We start from the raw sequence: 19,578 nt of genomic DNA, 5'->3' as shown, positions 1-19,578 counted from the left end.
AGTTATAATCTGAAGGACGTGTAGTAAATTTCCGCATTTCGAGTCACGGTCTTGTGACATGTTCTTCACGGTGAGAATGACCCCTCCCAGCATTGCCAGCTTGGGTTTCGGTATAGTGTGGCAGAACCGAGGGAACGTTCTGGTGCTAGCTTCAGTCTCTAACTAAAATATGGAATTGTGAAACCCTGGTAGACATCTATCCTTTAGTTCACTGGAGAGGACCAGTGTAAATGAGTATGGGGAGGAAGAAAGTAGATGACCTCAACTCATCTCCGCTTGAATGAGATACTGAAAGTCAACATTCCGGCTTAAAATTTTGGGTGGCACACTGTTTGCTGTGAGGGATCCAAGCTCTTGCAAATTGGAGTTAACAAGATGAATTCTCTTGTTGAGTTTCTTTAGGATCCCAGGAAATCAGATCGATTTGTGTAGTTCAGCCATCACAGAGAAAGGCTGGGTATTTGTAATCAAAGGCAGCTTCATTCATCAAGTTGGATCTCTGCTGAGACAGCAGCCCCTTTCGAAAGGGGGAATACCCCCTTCTCAACAGGGTTTCCTGCAATGGTTGTAGAACCTCCCCGCAGGAGTGATTAGGCAGCTTGCTGGCTAGCCAAAAGCTACTGCGGACCTCCTTGTTGCCACTGACTGGAAGTAGACCTGTGCTGTGCTTGGTCGGTGGAGCAAAGGCTGGAGTCGGGTTCTGCTTCGTGCCCTTGGCTGGCTGCTTTTCTCTAGTACATGGACTACAGATGTATGCTGTGACTTGAAAAAGACCCAGTAGTAACACAGCACGGTAGTCCAGCAAACTGGTCCAGTTCAGGTAATTTTCATGGCTTCTTATGCACTTTACCAGTAACATAGATTTTATTTAACTTGAGCTTTCTGGCCTACCTGTTTTGGGTTGCATCTCTGTCTCCTTCCTCACTGAGTCATGGACACATTAGGCTCATTCTTGCCTCTGTGCTTCAGCAAATAGTGGCTGTCCGTTCCTTTTCAGTTGGCTGTCTTCAGCTCACCCTTCAGGTCTCAGTTCAGATGTTACCTCTTTCAGGAAGTCTACCCTGATTTCCTGAGTCTGGAGGATCCCATTGAGGTACCTTCATAACATTTTGAATTTCCCCATCATAACACTTCATATGCTACAGTATTGTAGTTTCTGTGTTCTTGTCTGCATGTCTTCATTAGCATATGAACTTCTCGAGGCAAGAAATGTGTTTGTTCTGTTCATAGTTATATTCTGAAGATGTACCATAATACCTCACACCCAGTACACATTGAAGAACAAATTCATAAATGCATGGTATGAATTTTTTGTTGGTTGACGGATTCTGAATATTTGCTTTGGCTTGGTTTTATTGGCTGTGCTAGGTTTTGCTGTTGAATGAGTCAGTTTGCACATGTGAAAGGCAAATCCCTAGTGAAATAGAGCAGGCTGCTACCTGGTGTTTTTTAGGAGTCTCTTCTGGATTGGCGGGTTGACTCCAAAGAGCCCACCTGGAGGGTTCTGAGTCATGAGACTCACCCAGCTGATGATTCCAGAACCAGAAAGTGCTCTGATCTTGGAAAAACTGAATATGTACTAAAACACGCTAATCTTCTCTCACCTTCTCTAGCACTGGAAGACACAACGCAGTGAGGAGTATGAAGCAGAAGGTAGGAGCTGAGCGTGTGTCCGGCTCTGCCCATCACAGGGCACTCTCCACCCCCCACTTCCTGCATCTCCCAGCCTTCTTCCCAACAGCTACTCCTAGGCTGGAGGCCAGCTGTGAAGTAACCTTAAGAACAACGTTCACGAGAACAACCTCATTTCCAGGGGAACGTTCGTAGTTTTAAAACCCTAGCCTTTAACCTCATGCAAGGTATGGCAACTAAGATGTGGGATTTTACTTATGGGTCAATTACTGTCTCATACAAACTTTCAAATTAATCTATGGGCAGTCCTAAAACTAAATAGAGCCCTTTTAAAACACACTCATTGACAAGTTTCCCATGGTTTGAAGCCGCTGCAAAGCCTGTTGGACTTCCATGGCCAGCAGATGGCACTGTGGTTCAGCGAACAGAACTTCCCCGTTCCCGCGCAACCCCCCCCTTCACAGCCTACCCTGGTGAAGCTCCACTTAAGTGTAATTACTGTGTCTAAACTGGAAAGACACAGCAGTAAGGAGCTTAATTTCTTCAATAAATAGTAAGGGTAGCACTAAATGCACTTCTCAGCCTCATAAGGTTCTTCCAGGCACACAAAATTGTGCCAGTAATTATCTCATGGTTCAGTAACGACTTCATAAATCTCAAATGCGCAAGTGAAAAATTTAACTTGAAGTGAAACTTTTAATAGAGGATAAATACATTTTGATTTTTAAATGGGAAGTCTGACCCTTAAGTGCTCAAATAAACTCTATCCCTAATGTTTAGATGATGAGTCACTTGCATTTTACAACCATGTACTCTTTCAAGTGGGTTTGTAGGGCAGAATATCTAAAGGTGTAAAGATTTAGAAAGAGGCTAATCCTGAGACTTTTAATGATTATGTTTTGATACTTATCATGAAATCATTTCCTTCTCAGTAAAAGCAGTTCTCATGCTTGGACTCGAAGGAGTGGCGATAGTGACGTCTGCAGCTATAGTTGGGGCAGGGCATAGAAGTCTCTTTGGACTGGTTCTCAGCTAGCCTTCTCTTCCAATCACACCAAAGCCTGAAGCCTGTGCATGCTTTCAGTTGGAAGAAAACAAACCTAGTACCTTTGTATGCCTGTGCGAGAGGTGTTTCTTGCGTGGTGTAGAAGAAGGTGCCTCTTGGCTCTAGTTGCAGCCCAAGAACCCGTGGTTCCATTTCATTTGAGCTGCACATTCATATCAAAATGGAACCAGCATCAATAGTCTCGTTCCTGTAATACCGACTTTTACAAAACACAATTCTCTTTGAGGATAGGCTTGCTCTCCTTGCACTTCCTTTGCGGACAGCACAATAGATGTTTTTATTTCAGGTCAGTTAAGATTTTGGAACCCAGATGACTTGAATGCCTCACAAAGTGGGTCTTCCGCTCCCCAAGACTGGATAGAAGAGAAACTACAGGAAATTTGTGAAGACTTGGGGATCACCCGTGATGGCCACCTGAACCGAAAGAAGCTGGTCTCCATCTGTGAGCAGTACGGTCTGCAGAATGTGGATGGAGAGGTAAGCCTTGAGCCATGTTTTCATTCAGGAATAATAATCATGATAAAATCTAGACAGGCCACAGGCTAGGAACAGCCGTGTTTTGGCTTCCTGCAGCATGTTACGGAGACTCTAGTCTCTTTTTTCTCCTAGGAAGTAAGCCATGAAGATTCTTTCTGGAGAAGCTCATGTTGTGTTATGGGGAATGGCGGGGGGAGGACCAACCCTGACAATAGCTGACACCTCCTGGGCACACACAATGTGCCCCTCACTGTGCTAAGCGTGTTACCCCACATCATTATCAGCCATGACCTCAGTGCAGCCACCATGTCAAATGTATTTGTTGAAGTAGCTTTCACTGAGCAAAACGTGGGAAAGACTCCGAGGCCGGATGACACAGGGAGTTGAGAGAATGGGAGCTGGCTGAGTGTTTATTTCAAAAGCCAGGCTGATGAGTTTAGGTTTTTGGAGAGATCTCCGTATCAACCATGGGTTCTTCAGTAGGACAAACTTGGATACTGAAGTGGGTCTGAGCTTTCCTTGTGGGGCATATTGGTGTCAGAACGGCCTGTGCGAGGGGCCCAGCCGGGAGCCATCACACTTTTCTGGTCATGAAGAAATGGAAAAGGGTAGGTTGGTAGTTTTGAAGGGACACAGAAGAATCTTGAAGGAAACCCAAAGACTCCTGCTTGCTGAGATTCTGAGTTTTATCTTTTCTGAAGAATGAAGAGGGGAATGGCCAGGACTGCATACTTGAATGGCCATGAAACATGAGAAGAGAAGTAATTCTAAGATGTGTTTTTCCAAGAGTTGAAAACAAGGAGGGACTCAGAGGTTAGGGCTGCAGTTATAGTTGGGGAAGTCTTGGGTTATAATGATGTTTCAAACCATACTTTCTGCTTGCGCAGGGGCTACGTGGTATTATTTTCCTAAGCCAGAAAGATATTCATCATCAAAAGCCACCAAATAGCCGAATTTGCAGAAAAGCCTTTTCCCTGCTGCTCCCTAGAATGTGTGACTGTTCTGTGCCCTTTGACTACCTTCTTTTTTTTTTTTTAAGATTATTTATTTATTTATTTGACAGAGAGAGATCACAGTAGGAGAGAGGAAGGGAAGAGATCACAGAGAGAGGAAGGGAAGCAGGCCCTCTGCTGAGCAGAGAGCCCGATATGGGACTCGATCCCAGGACCCTGAGATCATGACCTGAGCCGAAGGCAGCGGCTTAACCCACTGAGCCACCCAGGCGCCCCCCTTTGACTACCTTCTTAATGGCTCAGTGGTCCTTTATTTTTCAGGGTTGGTTGTTGAATCATAAAATTAAATTCATCCTCCATACTGTAAACCAGCGCAGTATGCAGAGCCTTGGGCAGTTTTGCCAAGAAATATTGCACACACTTGGATTATTTCTCTAAGAGCAATTCTTGGGATAATCTGTAGCCATTTGCGGGGAGTTGCATTTTCTTCCATGGTGGAGTTTCCAAAGCCCAGGAAGAGAAGTAGCACAGCTGGTTATTTTCCTCTGATCGAGAATGAGTAAAAGATTGCTCATTGAATATAGCTTTTACTTAATGTCTTCCCCGCCAAAAAAAAAAAAAAATCATGAAATACTAAAGTACTTCATACGACTGGCTCTAGACCACAGAGGAGCCGAAAATTCAAGATGATCTCATCATCCTGCAACTTGGGATCATGGGATTTCATGACTGAAAGCAATTATGGATTTAGTTCTCTCCTCATTTTATAGATAAAGAAAGTGATGTCCCTGCTGCTTGTTACCCTGAAGGGGAACTACATTGCCTATCTCATGTACCCTGCTTTCCAGAAGCAAGGACAACTCTAGGGCAGGAATGGCAAATTATGGCCCTAGATGCCAAATATGGCCCAAATTTTGGGGGCTTTTGGTTTTCTCCTTAGGCCTGCCAAATGTTTAAAACTGAACTTTTGCTATACTTTTTTTTTTTTTTTTTTAATTAGGAGATTTTTCAAAGAACCAGAGTATTTGACTCCATTCTGCTAGCAGTGGGAGGCGACTGGCTAGCTCCTTTGGACAGGGCTTGTGCTCATGTGCTCAGTTCCCGCTTTAAATGGTGCCACTCTGTGATATCTGAAGACCACCCAGCCTCATCTATCTACGTCACCTTCCTGGCCTCTCTGGGTATTTGGGTCTGTTGACCCTAATCTGGTGCATCATTTCCCAACTGACACATTGGGAAATCAAACATCTGAGACCCGGCTGGTGTGTCATGAGGAGTAAGAATGTCCTCAGAGTTCTAGATTTGGCTCCTGTCCAGGGCCCGGGGGGGTACCCCTGTTGATGCCCATTTGCCTTGCATTCTGTTCAGCCCAACCCTGCTTTCTCCAGAGTCCAAAGGCATCTCTTTGCCACTTGTCTGCTCTGCTGTGTGCAATTCCTAGTGGGACTCACTTGCTCTGCCATTTTGAAGGGATGAGGCAATGGGTTTTTAGGCATTTTGGAAACTATGCATAGGCTTAGCCGAGGTCACAAGACCAAGCAGTGTGGAGCTAAGGTTGGAGTCAAAATCATGCTTAAACTTTGGTCAGCACACCTGGATTTACTGTGACTTCAGGCTTGGTGGACCTCCAAGAAAGTGGTCTTTTGGTCAGTAAGAATGAGACAGAAATGCTAAGAGATCTTAGTAACCTCAGAATCTCACCCCAAATACTTTTCCATTGGTTTTACCATTTAATTCTCTCTTAGGAACTGTTCTTCTTCCAGAGATTTCCACTCTTTAGAATGGTTTCTTTAAAAGAAAGAAATAAAGAAAGAAAGAAAGAAAGAAAGAAAGAAAGAAAGAAAGAAAAGAAAAGAAAAGAAAAGAAAAGAAAAGAATGGTTTCTTGTTTCAGAGACCTCTCCAGAGGAAGTGGTATTTAAAAAAAAAGAATAGAAACAGATGTTTCCTATTGGATGTGACTTGGAAAGAAGCATTTGAAATAAATGCCTCAGGCACTTCCACAAATAATAAAATTAACAGTTATGAGACGACAAACCCTAGCTATAGTCCAGACTGGTGAAATGAATATTCAAAATTTGAAGATGTGTCACAAAGAGACCTTTGTTAGAATGGACCCGGTTGCAGACTCTACTGCCTCAAGAGTATTTCTGCTGCTTTTTATCGGTTCCCTTGCCACTCAGCAACATGGACATCACCTGAGAGCTTGTCAGAGATGCAGAATCTGGAGCCCCTGCCCCCAGATTTATATCAGCCCCGTGATAGCAGAATCTGCATTTTAACAAGATCGTTAGGTGATTTGTACAATGGAGATGTTTCTGTATAGAAAAATCTTAGCCCCCAAAGTAAAGAGGAATCCAGCTGTCAGGAAAAAGGAGGTCATTGCCTTTCCTCCCTGTTTCGTGGTGTCAGTGACTCATGCTGCTTTATTCATCCCTTTATATTCTTCTGTTTAGCTAGGGCACAAACCACCTCCTAGGCAAGCCTCTGGAAGGGACTATAGTCTGGTTTTTCCTTCCCCGGTTACATGATGAGGACCACTTGGTTATTGTTAGAGGGTACAAAATAGCCAGACAAAATTCCCTTCTCTTTACATCTTTTGGATCCTTCTGTTGAACACACACAAATCCATCTCAGCTGATCTTATTTCTCCTGCGCTAAAGCATTAAATAAAAACCCAAAACATGCATTGCTGTCCAAGTAGTGCTCTAAATCCCAGGTCCTGGGTTTCAGACCCAAACTCTTAGATCATTGCAGTCTGTCCCAGACCAAATTCTGCTGTGCTAATATACCAATTTCAAAAATTCAGTATAAGCAAAATATCATGTAGAGTCACCACAATATAATGGCTTAATGATTGTCAAAAAAAAAAAAACAAATTTTTTAATTTTTTTTAGAGAGGTTGGGGAGAGGCAGAGGGAGAGAGAGACTCTTAAGCAGATTCCATGCCCAGTATGAGGCTGGCCTTGGGGCTCCATCTCATGACCCTGAAGTCATGACCTGAGCTGAAATCAAGAGTCTGATGCTTAACCGACTCTGCCACCCAGCTGCCCCCCAATCCAAGCTTATTTCTTTTATTACAACACTGGGAAGCTAGACCTTTATATTTTTTTAAGTAATTTTTTAATCCATAGACTAATGTATAGCAACTTTACAGACGACCCATTTGAAGAGTACGAATAAAAGAAAAAACAGGTAATTGTTAAATTGCATAAGATTATGAAAATGGACATTTACTTGGAGAAGGAAGTGGAGGAGGAAGGACATATTACTGAAAAGGAAAATAAATTCAGTGAAATGAGAATAAAGGGACGTGTTCTATTCCTGGAGCTCTAGGGTCAACAGTGGTGCACCAGTTCTACTGACCACAGATGTACTTTGGTCTTGTGTTATTTTCAGGGAAATATTGAAAGTAAGTGGTTACTGTTTTCTAGATGCTTGAGGAAGTCTTCCATAATCTTGATCCTGACGGTACAATGAGTGTAGAAGATTTTTTCTATGGCCTTTTCAAAAATGGAAAATCCCTCACACCATCAGCGTCTACTCCCTACAGACAGTTGAAAAGGCACCTCTCCATGCAGGTAAGAAAAGCAATAGGAAGTGGTTTCTCTGTGGGTAGAAGTTAGAACCCATTTGAATCATTTCTAATGAATTAACCTGTTGTCTAAAGAAGGAGGAGGAGGAAGAGAAAGAAGCCAAAGAAGAAGACAGACTAAACCACCGGGAAGGAAAAGTTGGGTTTGAAAAGTGACCATAAATTACAGAGCGGGAAGCCACTAATTAGGCTCCTTAATGTTAGCTGTGGATCAGAAGAAACCTGGTGTTAAGCAGACACTTCTATGTTGAGGGACTCGCTACCAGATGGACTGTTCTTGATAAGCTTTGCATTCTTGACTCACTTGGGAAAGAAAGATCAAAGGGGCTGTATGACTTGTTTTTCTAGTAGTGTTAGAGAGACATGTCTCCTGCTCATTGTGGTCAGGACTGTCCAGTTTGGGTCAGCATCTGGCTTAAGTCTCTTTCTTCTTCCAGTCCTTCGATGAGAGTGGCCGACGCACCACAACCCCATCGGTGATGACAAGTACCATTGGGTTTCGGGTCTTCTCCTGCCTGGATGATGGGATGGGCTATGCATCGGTGGAGAAGATACTCGACTCCTGGCAGGAAGAGGGCATTGAGAACAGCCAGGAGATCCTTAAGGTATGGCAGCTAACATGGGACAAATAGGACAAATTGGGGAAGGATTGAAAATTCCAAAACTTTTGAAACTGATTTGATTTGATTTCTCCTTAATGATTTCTTGAGATCTTTTCATAAGATCTCAGAGATAAGAGGTAACTTTTCTTACCCCGTGTGACCAGGAGTCTGTTGCTAACTACTTTCCATGTTCATAAATCCTAAACTAGTGAGAAGTGCAATGCTTTTTAACGGATCTCTGGTTGATAAAGATTAGATTCATATTGTTGTATTTATTTACAGTGCCAGATAGTATTTTTTTAAACATGCAAATAAGTACGTTATTTTTTCCTCAGAGGGAACTTAGATGAAGATGGTCCCTAAGCAGTCATTAAAGAGACGTAATTATCCAGCTTCTTGACTATACAGTCTACTTCTCTGAGTGTGTATGCCCTCCCCTGCTTCTTCTTTAGAGGACAGAACCTGTAATCATCTTCAACTTGTGATTTCTAGGCCTTGGATTTTAGCCTTGATGGAAATGTCAACCTGACAGAATTGACACTGGCTCTTGAAAATGAACTTCTGGTCACCAAAAATGGTATCCACCAGGCAGCTCTGGCCAGCTTTAAGGCTGAGATCCGGCATTTGCTGTGAGTTGAGTAGAAGGTTCACCTGCCCCATTCCCTTTCCCACTCGAGCCACACGTCCTTTAGATGCCCGGGACACATTCTGTGTGCACATGTGGCTCAAGTCCTCGCACCTCACTACTGTGGAAACCAGGTAGCACTTAGATTTGCGTTAGGCTTTTGAAGGGGGTCGTGGAAATGTCTTTCTGTTTTGGAAGGGTTTGGGTTGTCTTGGTTTTGGCTTTGTGTCGAAGCAAGCCAGATGAGAACCTTTCTGGGTCTCCTTGTTGCTTCAAGACCGTTTCTCTTGAACTTGTTCTCTTTCTCCTTCTAGGGAGCGGGTTGACCAAGTGGTCAGAGAAAAGGAGAAGCTACGGTCAGATCTGGACAAGGCTGAGAAGCTCAAGACTCTCATGGCTTCAGAGGTGGACGATCACCATGCAGCCATAGAGCGGCGGAATGAGTACAACCTCAGGTGTGACCAGTAGGGCCACAGCCCTCCCTCCTGCCACCCTGGCCTTTCGAGGTGGGACTCAGCCTGCCCACCTGCATGGCCACACCTGGGCTGGGGCAATGTAGGTGTAGTCAAGCCTAGAGGAAAGCAGGGCATGTTAGATCCTTTAAGGAGGTTCCCATCTCTGTGACCCTGTGTTTCCATTTTTGGTGGATCTGCAGAGGCCCTCCGAGGGATTGGATGGCAGTTCGTTGGTCTTCCCTTCTCACAGGAAACTGGATGAAGAGTATAAGGAACGGATAGCAGCCTTAAAGAATGAACTCCGGAAGGAGAGAGAACAGATCCTGCAGCAGGTGGGCAAGCAGCGTTTGGAACTTGAGCAGGAAATCGAAAAGGCAAAAACAGAAGAGAACTACATCCGGGACCGCCTTGCTCTCTCTTTAAAGGTAATCCTCCTAGGAAGGTCTCTGGCCTATGTCCCTGCTGGGGATACTGCTGGAAAACTAGGGCTCTATAAGAGGGTGGGTCTGTACATGACTGAGTCCCAGGATTCCTGGAAGTTTGCCCTGCTGGTCATGACCCGGACATGGCCAAGCCCCTGCTGGGATCCAGATTTCAGAAGGAGCCAGGCTTCTGGTTTGCCGACAGTGTTGATTAGTGTATCTTGTTCTTCCCCCTTCCACCTGGTCAATGCCCTCTCCCTTCCCTGTCTCTTACCCCAGGTCAGAGCAGATAGTATTGTCTCCTGCCACACACAGCTCAACAGTTTTGTTTCTTTGCTTCCAAATATGGCTATTGCCTTATACATCCTCCTCTCCTTTCCTGTGTCTCAGGAGAAGAAGCAATCTTTCTCTTTATTGGACTCTGATATGGTACAGTGTAGTCTAAAGGGGGTTGGCTGTGGACTCAGGCTTCCGAGTTCCATTCTGGATACCACTACTTACTGGAAAAGTTTGGTCACATTATCCCAACCTGTTTCCTGATGCCCCAAAATGGCGTCATTGTGATGTCTACCTCAGAGCATATTTAAATATGTGGCGTTTGTAAGGTAATAAATATACATAGAATATGAAATATTGTTCCTGAAACTCCACACATCAAAAACTGAGTGAATTCTCCCACTCTCACCATCAAATTGGTTCCTTTTCGGAATTTCCTCCTTGGTCTCCATCATTACCATGTTAAATAGCTTAAGATCCTCAGTCGTCCTCATTCATCGGTCTCTCAGACCTGTTGATGTTCTGAAAGGTCTCTCAGATTTATCCCCTTCCTCTTCATGTCTGCAGCCTCTGCACAGGTTCAAATTCGTCAGAATTTCTCAGCTGACCTCTGTGCACCTTTTCTCCATCTACCCAACCCCCATACGGCCACCAGAGTTACCTCACTTAAGAACTGACTAAAGAACATGCTGTTACCCTTAAGGTGCAGCCTGGTAGCACTGAAGGCCCCTGGAAGGGAGCCTGGCCTCCTGCTTTTCCAGCTGCACGTCCTGCCAGTAGGCCCCCACCTGCCCTCACCTGTCTCGGTTCCTCAGTGGGCTTTTAGGCTCCTTCACTGCTTTTTCCAACATGGCCGACTGCATGACTTTTTCATTCCCATGATGCTTGCTTTTTTCTTGCCAGAAGATAAGGCATCGTAGATGATTGTATCTATATCTGTCTCCCTCCCCACGGTCCAGACTGTGTTTTCCTTGTGGTCAGTAACAGAATCTGACTTGTTAGTTTCCAGAGGACCAGCACAGGCCTGATACACAGAGATCACTCCTAACTGTTTTGACATCTAAATTTAGACATACTTTGAAAGATTAGAGTTTTAGAACTGGCATTTTGAGAGAAGGTGATTTTTTTTTTTTTTAAGGAAAAAAAAAAAACTTCAAGCACATTCTTTTTTTATTCCATATTGCTATGTGAGGGTGTGAACAAGAATGTATTAAAAATATACTGGCTTTATATTCTTTTGGCAAAATATACTCTGAAAATAATGTTCTTCCAATCAGCCTTTAACACTGGAACAGAACATATGTCAAAATGCACGTCTGGGAGGTTTTATTTATTTATTTATTTCTAGCAAGTGTGACTAGAAATCTCTCTAACAATTATTATACATACAGGTTAAAAAAAATCTTTTATAACATCAGTTGATGTATTATTGTATTATAATAATTTAAACATACAAGTAATGAAAAATCTTTATGTCTAACTTTTATATCTTTAAGCCAAAATAAAATTATAAATATAAATCAAACTATATCATCAGTAAATAAAAGCAATGTTCATTATTCTCCTTTTAAACTTTTCTGAGTTCTTTTTTGCTATCAGATGAACAAGATATCCTGCTACCAATTTTGACAATATATTGAGAATGTTTTTCATGTCAATAAATACTCTATTGCAACACTAGCCCATAGAAATACAATGCAAGCCAAATATGGAACTTCAAATTTTCAAATGGCCACATTGAAACAGGTGAATTTAATCCTGAATTATTTTTATTTAATCCAGTATCTCCAAAACATTACTTTGACACATAATCAAGATATAAAAGGTATTATTAAGCCATTTTGCATTTTTGCACTAACTCCTCAAAGTCCGGTGAGTATTTTACACACTTAGAGTGTATCTCATATAACCACATTTCAAGTCCACATGTGACTGCTAGTCACTACCATATTAGACAGCATCGTTCTGTAAGGTCAAAGAAAGAGGAGGTAGATTTTTGGGTTATAAGATAAATATCAGGGGCGCCTGGGTGGCTCAGTGGGTTAAGCCTCTGCCTTCAGCTCAGGTCATGATCCCAGGGTCCTGGGATCGAGCCCCGCATCAGGCTCTCTGCTCAGCGGGAAGCCTGCTTCCTCCTCTCTCTCTGCCTGCCTCTCTGCCTACTGCGTACTTGTGATCTCTCTCTGTCAAATAAATAAATAAAATCTTTAAAAAAAAAAAAAGATAAATATCAGTGTTTTATATTTACTTTTGTCCTCTCTAATCTACTGAAACTTTCAAGATGAACAAATTCAATCTAGAGCACAAATTAATTTATGCATCCTCCCAAAAGATTCGACACTTTGCTTATTTTTAATTCTGTGCCCATTTAATTTCTCCATATTTCTTCAGGAGAACAGTCGTCTAGAAAATGAGCTTCTGGAAAATGCAGAAAAGTTGGCAGAGTATGAGAATCTGACAAACAAACTCCAGCGAAATTTGGAAAACGTGCTAGCCGAAAAGGTAAATCTGTTTAAATTTGATCTCCTGACACGCAGCCCAAAATGTAGTTTACTCAAAAGTGCAGAAGCAACGCCCCCAAGGAAGTATTTTGATGGCTCAAGGAGGCCGTAGGTTTGGCAGGGATATAATTTCAGAGCTTGGATACGAGGGAAAATACTGCCTAGCGCTGAGACGTGATCCCTGCCCTTGCTGAACACATCTGTCTAGTATTTTCTTCCCATCATGCAGTTGGTAATGTTCTGCTTAAATATCACATTCCTTTCATACTCAAGAGACCATCCTCTGGGTCAAGAGACCATCCTCTGGGTGAACACCAGGATCTGAGGCTTTTGGTGGGTTAAAGGTCCAAGAGAGATACTTGGGGAAAATGAAAACCATGCCCTTTCTCTGTTTCTAGTTTGGTGACCTTGATCCCAGCAGTGCTGAATTCTTTCTGCAAGAGGAGAGGCTGACCCAGATGAGAAACGAATATGAGCAGCAGTGCAGGGTGAGTGACTAAGGAGAACCCAACAGGTGCAGGAGGGCCGGGGTTCAAGGCCCATGTCACCATTTACTAGTGACCATAGGCAGGTCACTTAATAATCTGTGGGCGCCTCAATTCCTCATTGGTAAGACGGGAAACATGAGGGTACCCGCTCAGTAGCTTGTTGTGAAGAGTCAATGGGTGAATATTTGTGAAGTGCTTAGAACAGAGCCTGGATCTAGGAAGCACTTAACCCAAACGTTAGCTGTATCCCAAAAATATTAGGAAATCATGCAAACTGCATTTAAGTCTGTTTTATCTAGGTCAGAAATTGCTAGTGTTTAGAGGAGAATATCATTTCATTCCAAGTGGAGAAATATATGGTCACGTTGATGGACTTATCCAAAATGAGCCTTACTTAATGAAACACCACAGACCTAATCAGATATAATTTGCTTTGTCCTGTGGTTTTTGGGGTTTTTTTTCTGAATACATTCCTTATTTTATTTACAAAATGCAAATGAAGCAAAACCACTCAAGTCTTCAGCCAATAAATCCTTATACAGTCCTACCAGAAAAGACAAAAACGTCCTTATAAATAATAAGAATCTTTGATTTTTTTTTTAAGTAACTCTCCTAAGTTTAGGAATTTGGGATTTTTTTTTCCCTTAAATCACAAACACTTGTGGCTCTTAACAAGGGTAAATATAACAGTTCTAATAACTACTTTAGATGAAAATTGTACTCATGCAGAAACAAGGAAAACAATCACATCCTTATAAGGGCGCTCATGGGCTGCCTTCCCCGGAAATACATGTGCACATTTTGAAAGAAGAAATGAAACATTAGTGCCACTTTTACAATTAAGTTTTGACTCTAGGCTCTAATCAAAGAGAGGTATTTTCCTTATAGATCTTCAAAGTTATGATTTCTTTAGTAAAATCTGTCATCTCTATCTCCCCCAAATCCCCAAATTCACTAAGTGTTTCTTTAATAGATTTATATACCATCCACCCATTCAATTCATCCATGTAAGGTGTACAGTTCAGTATCTTTTAGTATATTCATAGAATTATACAATCATTGTCATAATCAAGGTTAGAATATTTTCATCACCCCAAAAAGAAACTCCCACTCCACTTAGCTATAATCTCTCCCTAGGCAAATAATAATCCACTTTTTGTCTCTGTAGATTCACCTGTTCTTTACATTTCATGTAAATGGAATCATATAATACATGGTCGGTAGTGGCTGGCCTCCTTCACTTAACCATAATGTTGTCATGACCCATCCTTATTGTAGCATGCATCAGCCCTTCCTTCCTTTTATTGCTGCGTTCTAGTCCCTTATATGGTTACACACGTTTTATTTACCCATTCATTAGTTGATGAACATTGGGGTTAGTCTGTTATGAATAATGCCGCTGTGAATATCTGTATGTAAGTTTTTGTGTGGCTAGATTTTCATTTCTCTTGGGTATCTAGCTAGGAGAGGAATTGCTGGGTTAGAAGATCACTGCATGATTAACCTTTGGAGGAACTGCCAAACTTTTCCCAAGAGGGTTGCACCATTTTACATTCCCACCAATATGAGTGTTCCAGTTTCTGCACATCCTTGCCAACAGTTCTTCTGGCTGTCGCTTTTGGAGTCGAGCCATCCCTCGGGGTTATGAAGTGGTACCTTACTGAGTGTTTTATTTGCATTTCCCTGATGACGAAGCCTTTGAGTATCTCTTCAAGGGCTTATCAGCATCCCTCTTTCGGAAAAAGATCTATCTGACATCCTTTGCCTAATTTTTAAATGGATTGTCTTTTTATTATTGAGTTGTAGTAACTATATATTGTAGGCTCATATATTATAGTTACGAGTCCCTTATCAGACCACATAATTTGCAAAAACTATTCTGCCACTCTGTGGGTGGTCTTCTTACTGTCATGATACCCTTGGAAACAAAAGGTTTTTTGTTTGGTGATGTCCAGTTTATTTTGTCTTTTGCTGCTTGTGCTTTTGCTGTCACATATAAGACTAGTGTTGGTTTTTAAACTCAAGGTATTACAAGACCAAGTGGATGAACTCCAGTCTGAGCTGGAAGAATTTCGTACACAAGGCAAAGTGTTGAGACTTCCCTTGAAGAACTCACTGTCCGAAGAACTTGATGCTAATGGGGGTTGCATGGAGTCTGACCAGGGTAAGCCATTCGACATCATCTTTCCAGAGGCTGGGCTTCAGTTTTTGCTTTTAGGGCCATGTTTGTTGTAAAATTGCACAACTTTGGCAACCAACAAAAACAAAACAAAACCTGGCAGTACTATTTTCTTGAGCTATTTCACTTGTGGTCTGCTTTTTCATTTGTCTTTAAAGTCTTTATGAAAATATTTCTATCTGATTTTTACGTGTATCAACAAAAGAATGGAAAAATCAAACCACAAGGATATTTGTTTTGCTTAAAACAAAACAAAACAAAACAAAAACAACTAACCACAATTCAGAGAGTCTAAGGCCTTGTGAGCATTAGAATTCAGACACTGAGCTGTTGCAGAGTCCTCCCTTTATTGAGTGCCTCAGCAGTATGGTTATGGTTTTGGAGAATAGGCCAAGCAGAAACCAGAATTTGGTTTTCTTATGCTGGCTGTGCTAAATACCAGCATTGCCTCTGTAAAACAAGAGGTTGGTTGACTGTGCCTGTGAGGAGGATTTTGAGTGGTGAGGTAGAAAGGCAGAGTTAGCCCTGCTACATTCATTATTAGCTCTTTTCCTCCTTCCTGTGCTGAGTTTGCATTTCAGAAAGGGCTCATAATAAATTCTTCTGTTATGGTCTTCCCCACTGCTAGAGAAGTACAGGTGCTTAGAAGGTTTGTTTATTCCTCTTTTTATCTATTCATTCTAGAATAAATAAGGGATTGGGGAGGGGACTGGGACAGAGCGGAAGACCTTTCCTGTGGTTCTGAGTATGTGATCAGTGGCTTTACTGTAGTGTGAGGATGGAACCCAGCTGATCATATGATGCATCTCAAAGCTTTTCTGGGACTTTCTTCATAGTGTTGGGGGTTCTCCTCATAGGCGTATGAAGCTGTGCCATCTTGGGGAGGCTTACACCCCAAGTATCACTTCTCACATTGGGCCTATGCCACCTGAAAAGAAACAATATATGAAAAGAAACCCCAAGGCAAGACTGTCAATCCCAGGTGCCAGATGGGCTCTTTCTCCTATCTGCCTATGGGCTCCCACACGAAAAGCCTTTTTGAATCCCCTCCCTTCAGAGATTTCCACATAGTATTAGACATCGTCATTTTTTTTTTTTAAAGATTTTATTTATTTATTTGACAGAGAGAGATCACAAGTCGATGGAGAGGCAGGCAGAGAAAGAGAGAGAGAGAGAGGGAACCAGGCTCCCTGCCGAGCAGAGAGCCCGATGTGGGACTCGATCCCAGGACCCTGAGATCATGACCTGAGCCGAAGGCAGCGGCTTAACCCACTGAGCCACCCAGGCGCCCCTAGACATCATCATTTTGTCTGTGTACTGCCTCAGCCTCCAATTTTCACTTCAAATTTCAGTGTTGTTCTCAGTCATCATCATGGGCAGTTGAGGAAGTGAACCCATATGTATGAGTTGAGAATTTTTCTCCCAAACTGCCTATATCTAGGTTCCTAACTGGTGCCCTGTATTAATGAAATTTGAGCTGATAATTGAAAATGGCGTTCCACTTGCACCATAGGGAACCAATACTATAATACTCGATCTTCTGTAACTGAGTGGGGGATTGGAGATCTTGACCCATGAAGGTAATGCCTCCAGGCGCCTTCTTCCACATTGCCCCTCTGCTAATTTGTCCCGTAGTATTTGTTGGATGGGATAGAAGGAGGGTTGGTGTCACCGAATTACTTCACTCCATGGCATTTTCATTAAGAAGGTCATCTTTAAACAAGAATTTCCACCCCTACCCACCTACTTCACAAAAAGATAGATTCTGTTAAGGTCTGGCACATGGTCTATCCATGAAAGAATCTTACGGTACTGCCCATTCACCTTCATTTTTCTTTTTTTTCTTTTTTTTTTTTTTTAAGATTTTATTTATCTATTTGACCTTCATTTTTAATGCTTGAAAACAAGAAGCCTCTTGGGTTCTGATGGTTTCCTAGTAGATCTCATTAGTGGTAATTTAGGCTAAAAATTATCCCTTAAGCTGGACATCCCTTCCTCAGATGCCAGTTGTGTTACTGAAAGAACCTGCCACAGGGTCAACAGATCCCATGTGTTTTCAGGGCTCAGTTCTGAAGAATGCAATCCATTGAACATGAGCATCGAGGCGGAGCTGGTCATTGAACAGATGAAAGAACAACATCACAGGGACTTGTGTCACTTGAGACTGGAGCTTGAAGATAAAGTAAGTCCTTCTTATCCTGTACATTTCTTTGAACTCTGACAAGCGTTTGCATGAAGGACGTTCTTAATTCTTTTTACTCATAGAGCATCACTTTCTATACATTTCCTCTTGCGTCTGATAGCTCAGGATGGTTTCATAAGCAGAGCCTGAGGACTTTTCTTCCTAGGAGAGAGTTTCTCCAAAATGTATTATCTTCAGACCTAGCAAGCATGAAACTTGAAGGCCAATACATTATTTCTAGCTGGTTGCAAAACATCTTAATAAAAGCAAAAAAGCCCTTTGATATAGCTAGCCTTAGGTACAAGTTCTGAATCTTGGCCTCCAAAACCCTCCACCGTGTTGCTTCAACTTATACTTTTAGTCTTCTCTTTTACCTTCTTCTCTAGTCAAAACAGGAGTTCGCTGTTCTCCATTGAACTGTCCTCTCTTGTTCATGCTATTACATACTACGTTATTTCTTTCCTACTCTTAAGAGTCTCCTTACCCTTCAGAGTTTATATCAGATGCTACCTCTTGCATGAACCCATTCCTAAATACCCTTGACCAAATGTGGTTTCTTTTCTGTCTTTGGATCTCCAGGTTACAATGTATCTCTGTTTCCTAGACCTTTTATATTTTTCATTCTGCCTTGTTGTATACTTCTCTGTACTTGTCAAAACCATGTCTAGGGTGGTTTCCTCTGGATGGCAGGGCTACATCTTATCTCACTTTGGGTCCCCACAAGGCCCACAGAGTGCCTGTGATAGGTGTTCAAGAAATGCTTGAATTTAATTAAGTATTTTAAGTCCCTACATTTACAGCTGGACAGGATGCATGGGAAGACAGATAGTATCTATGGGAAAGTCTAGTCATTTTTTTAAGAGTTGTTCTGAAAATAATAAAATTCAGGGCACCTGGGTGGCTCAGTCTGTAGGGCATCAGACTCTTAATTTCGGCTCAGGTCATAGAATGGAGCCCTGCATCAGGCTCCCCACTCAGTGCAGAGTCCGCTTGAGATTCTCTCCCTCTGCTCCACCCCCCCTTGCCCTGCTCATGTGCATGTGTGCACACTCTCAAATAAATAACATCTCTAATAAATAACAAGATTCAGTGAAGTTAAAAAGGAAAGCAAACTATGCCTGACTTAAATATATCTTATTTGACATGTTTTTAAGTCATTAAAATGGGAAAACTGAAGAATGTCTCATAGGCAAAAAGTGGCCACAGCCTCTGTCCAAAGCCTTGAGTTGAATAACACTGTGGTGGTTTTGCTTTTTGACCTTTCCAAAACCTTGAGTTGAATAACACTGTGGTGGTTTTGCTTTTTGACCTCAGGTGCAGCATTATGAAAAGCAGCTAGATGAAACCAAGGTCGCCTATGAAAAGGAGCAAGAGAACATGAAGCAAAAGTATGAGAATGAAGTGCATGTCTTGGAAAAACAAATAAGTGACCTTAAAAGTGAACTAGCAGAACTTCAGGGTCAGGCAGTGGTGCTCAAGGAGGCACAAGATACAACTATCTGCAGACATGAGGACGAGAAAAAACAACTGCAAAGAAAATGGGAGGAGGAGAAGACTCACTTGCAGGAGAAGCTGAGGTTGGAACATGAGTTGGACCTCAAGGCTCACCTGGAGCAGGCAGAGGAAAGCTTTAACCGAGAGAGAGAAGGACTCATTCAAAATGGCGCCTGGACAGAAGAGAAGGTGAGAGGCCTGACTCAGGAACTAGAGCAGTTTCACCAGGAGCAGCTTAAAAGCCTGATGGAGAAGCACACTCTTGAGAAAGAGGAGTTGCGAAAAGAGCTCTTGGAGAGACACCAAAGGGAACTTCAAGAGGGAAGGTAAGAAAATAGGGGGAAATGGAGAAACCTGGGGCACTGTCCCTGGGGGCACCGTCCCTGGGGGCACCAGAAGTTCCATTCACATAGGGTGACTTTGACTAGGCTCTTTAGTTTCACAGCCCATTTTGTCATTGTTTTGACATAAGCCTATCCTGGGATTATTGGAACTGTTTTGTTTTTTTCAAAGACTATATTTCTTATATCAACAAGTATCCTTTCAGGTTCCAGATGAGAATAATTATTGTGTTTGAGAAACGCTATTTGTGAGCTAAATTCTGGGTAAAGTTCTGTTGCTGCCAAAAGTAT

General features: G+C 42.3%; 1 protein-coding gene across 11 annotated transcripts in view; it reads left to right on the top strand.

Moving 5' to 3' along the window:
• The window catches only part of NIN (ninein), a 98,401-nt gene that overhangs the window by 43,963 nt on the left and 34,860 nt on the right, over window positions 1-19,578 (top strand). For all 11 annotated transcript variants that reach the window (XM_059182062.1, XM_059182061.1, XM_059182060.1 and 8 more), the window contains 12 exons: window positions 1,614-1,653; window positions 2,985-3,175; window positions 7,562-7,708; window positions 8,160-8,327; window positions 8,817-8,953; window positions 9,264-9,404; window positions 9,655-9,829; window positions 12,494-12,604; window positions 13,002-13,091; window positions 15,117-15,255; window positions 17,331-17,452; window positions 18,767-19,272. In XM_059182062.1, coding sequence (XP_059038045.1) covers window positions 1,614-1,653; window positions 2,985-3,175; window positions 7,562-7,708; window positions 8,160-8,327; window positions 8,817-8,953; window positions 9,264-9,404; window positions 9,655-9,829; window positions 12,494-12,604; window positions 13,002-13,091; window positions 15,117-15,255; window positions 17,331-17,452; window positions 18,767-19,272 — 1,967 coding nt within the window. The remainder of the gene's footprint in view (window positions 1-1,613; window positions 1,654-2,984; window positions 3,176-7,561; window positions 7,709-8,159; window positions 8,328-8,816; window positions 8,954-9,263; window positions 9,405-9,654; window positions 9,830-12,493; window positions 12,605-13,001; window positions 13,092-15,116; window positions 15,256-17,330; window positions 17,453-18,766; window positions 19,273-19,578) is intronic.

The sequence above is a fragment of the Mustela lutreola genome, chromosome 7 (assembly GCF_030435805.1).
Source record: "Mustela lutreola isolate mMusLut2 chromosome 7, mMusLut2.pri, whole genome shotgun sequence".
NCBI lineage: Eukaryota > Metazoa > Chordata > Mammalia > Carnivora > Mustelidae > Mustela > Mustela lutreola.
The sequence above is the reverse complement of the archived record's forward strand: the minus strand, read 5'-3'. Positions and strand labels throughout refer to the sequence as shown.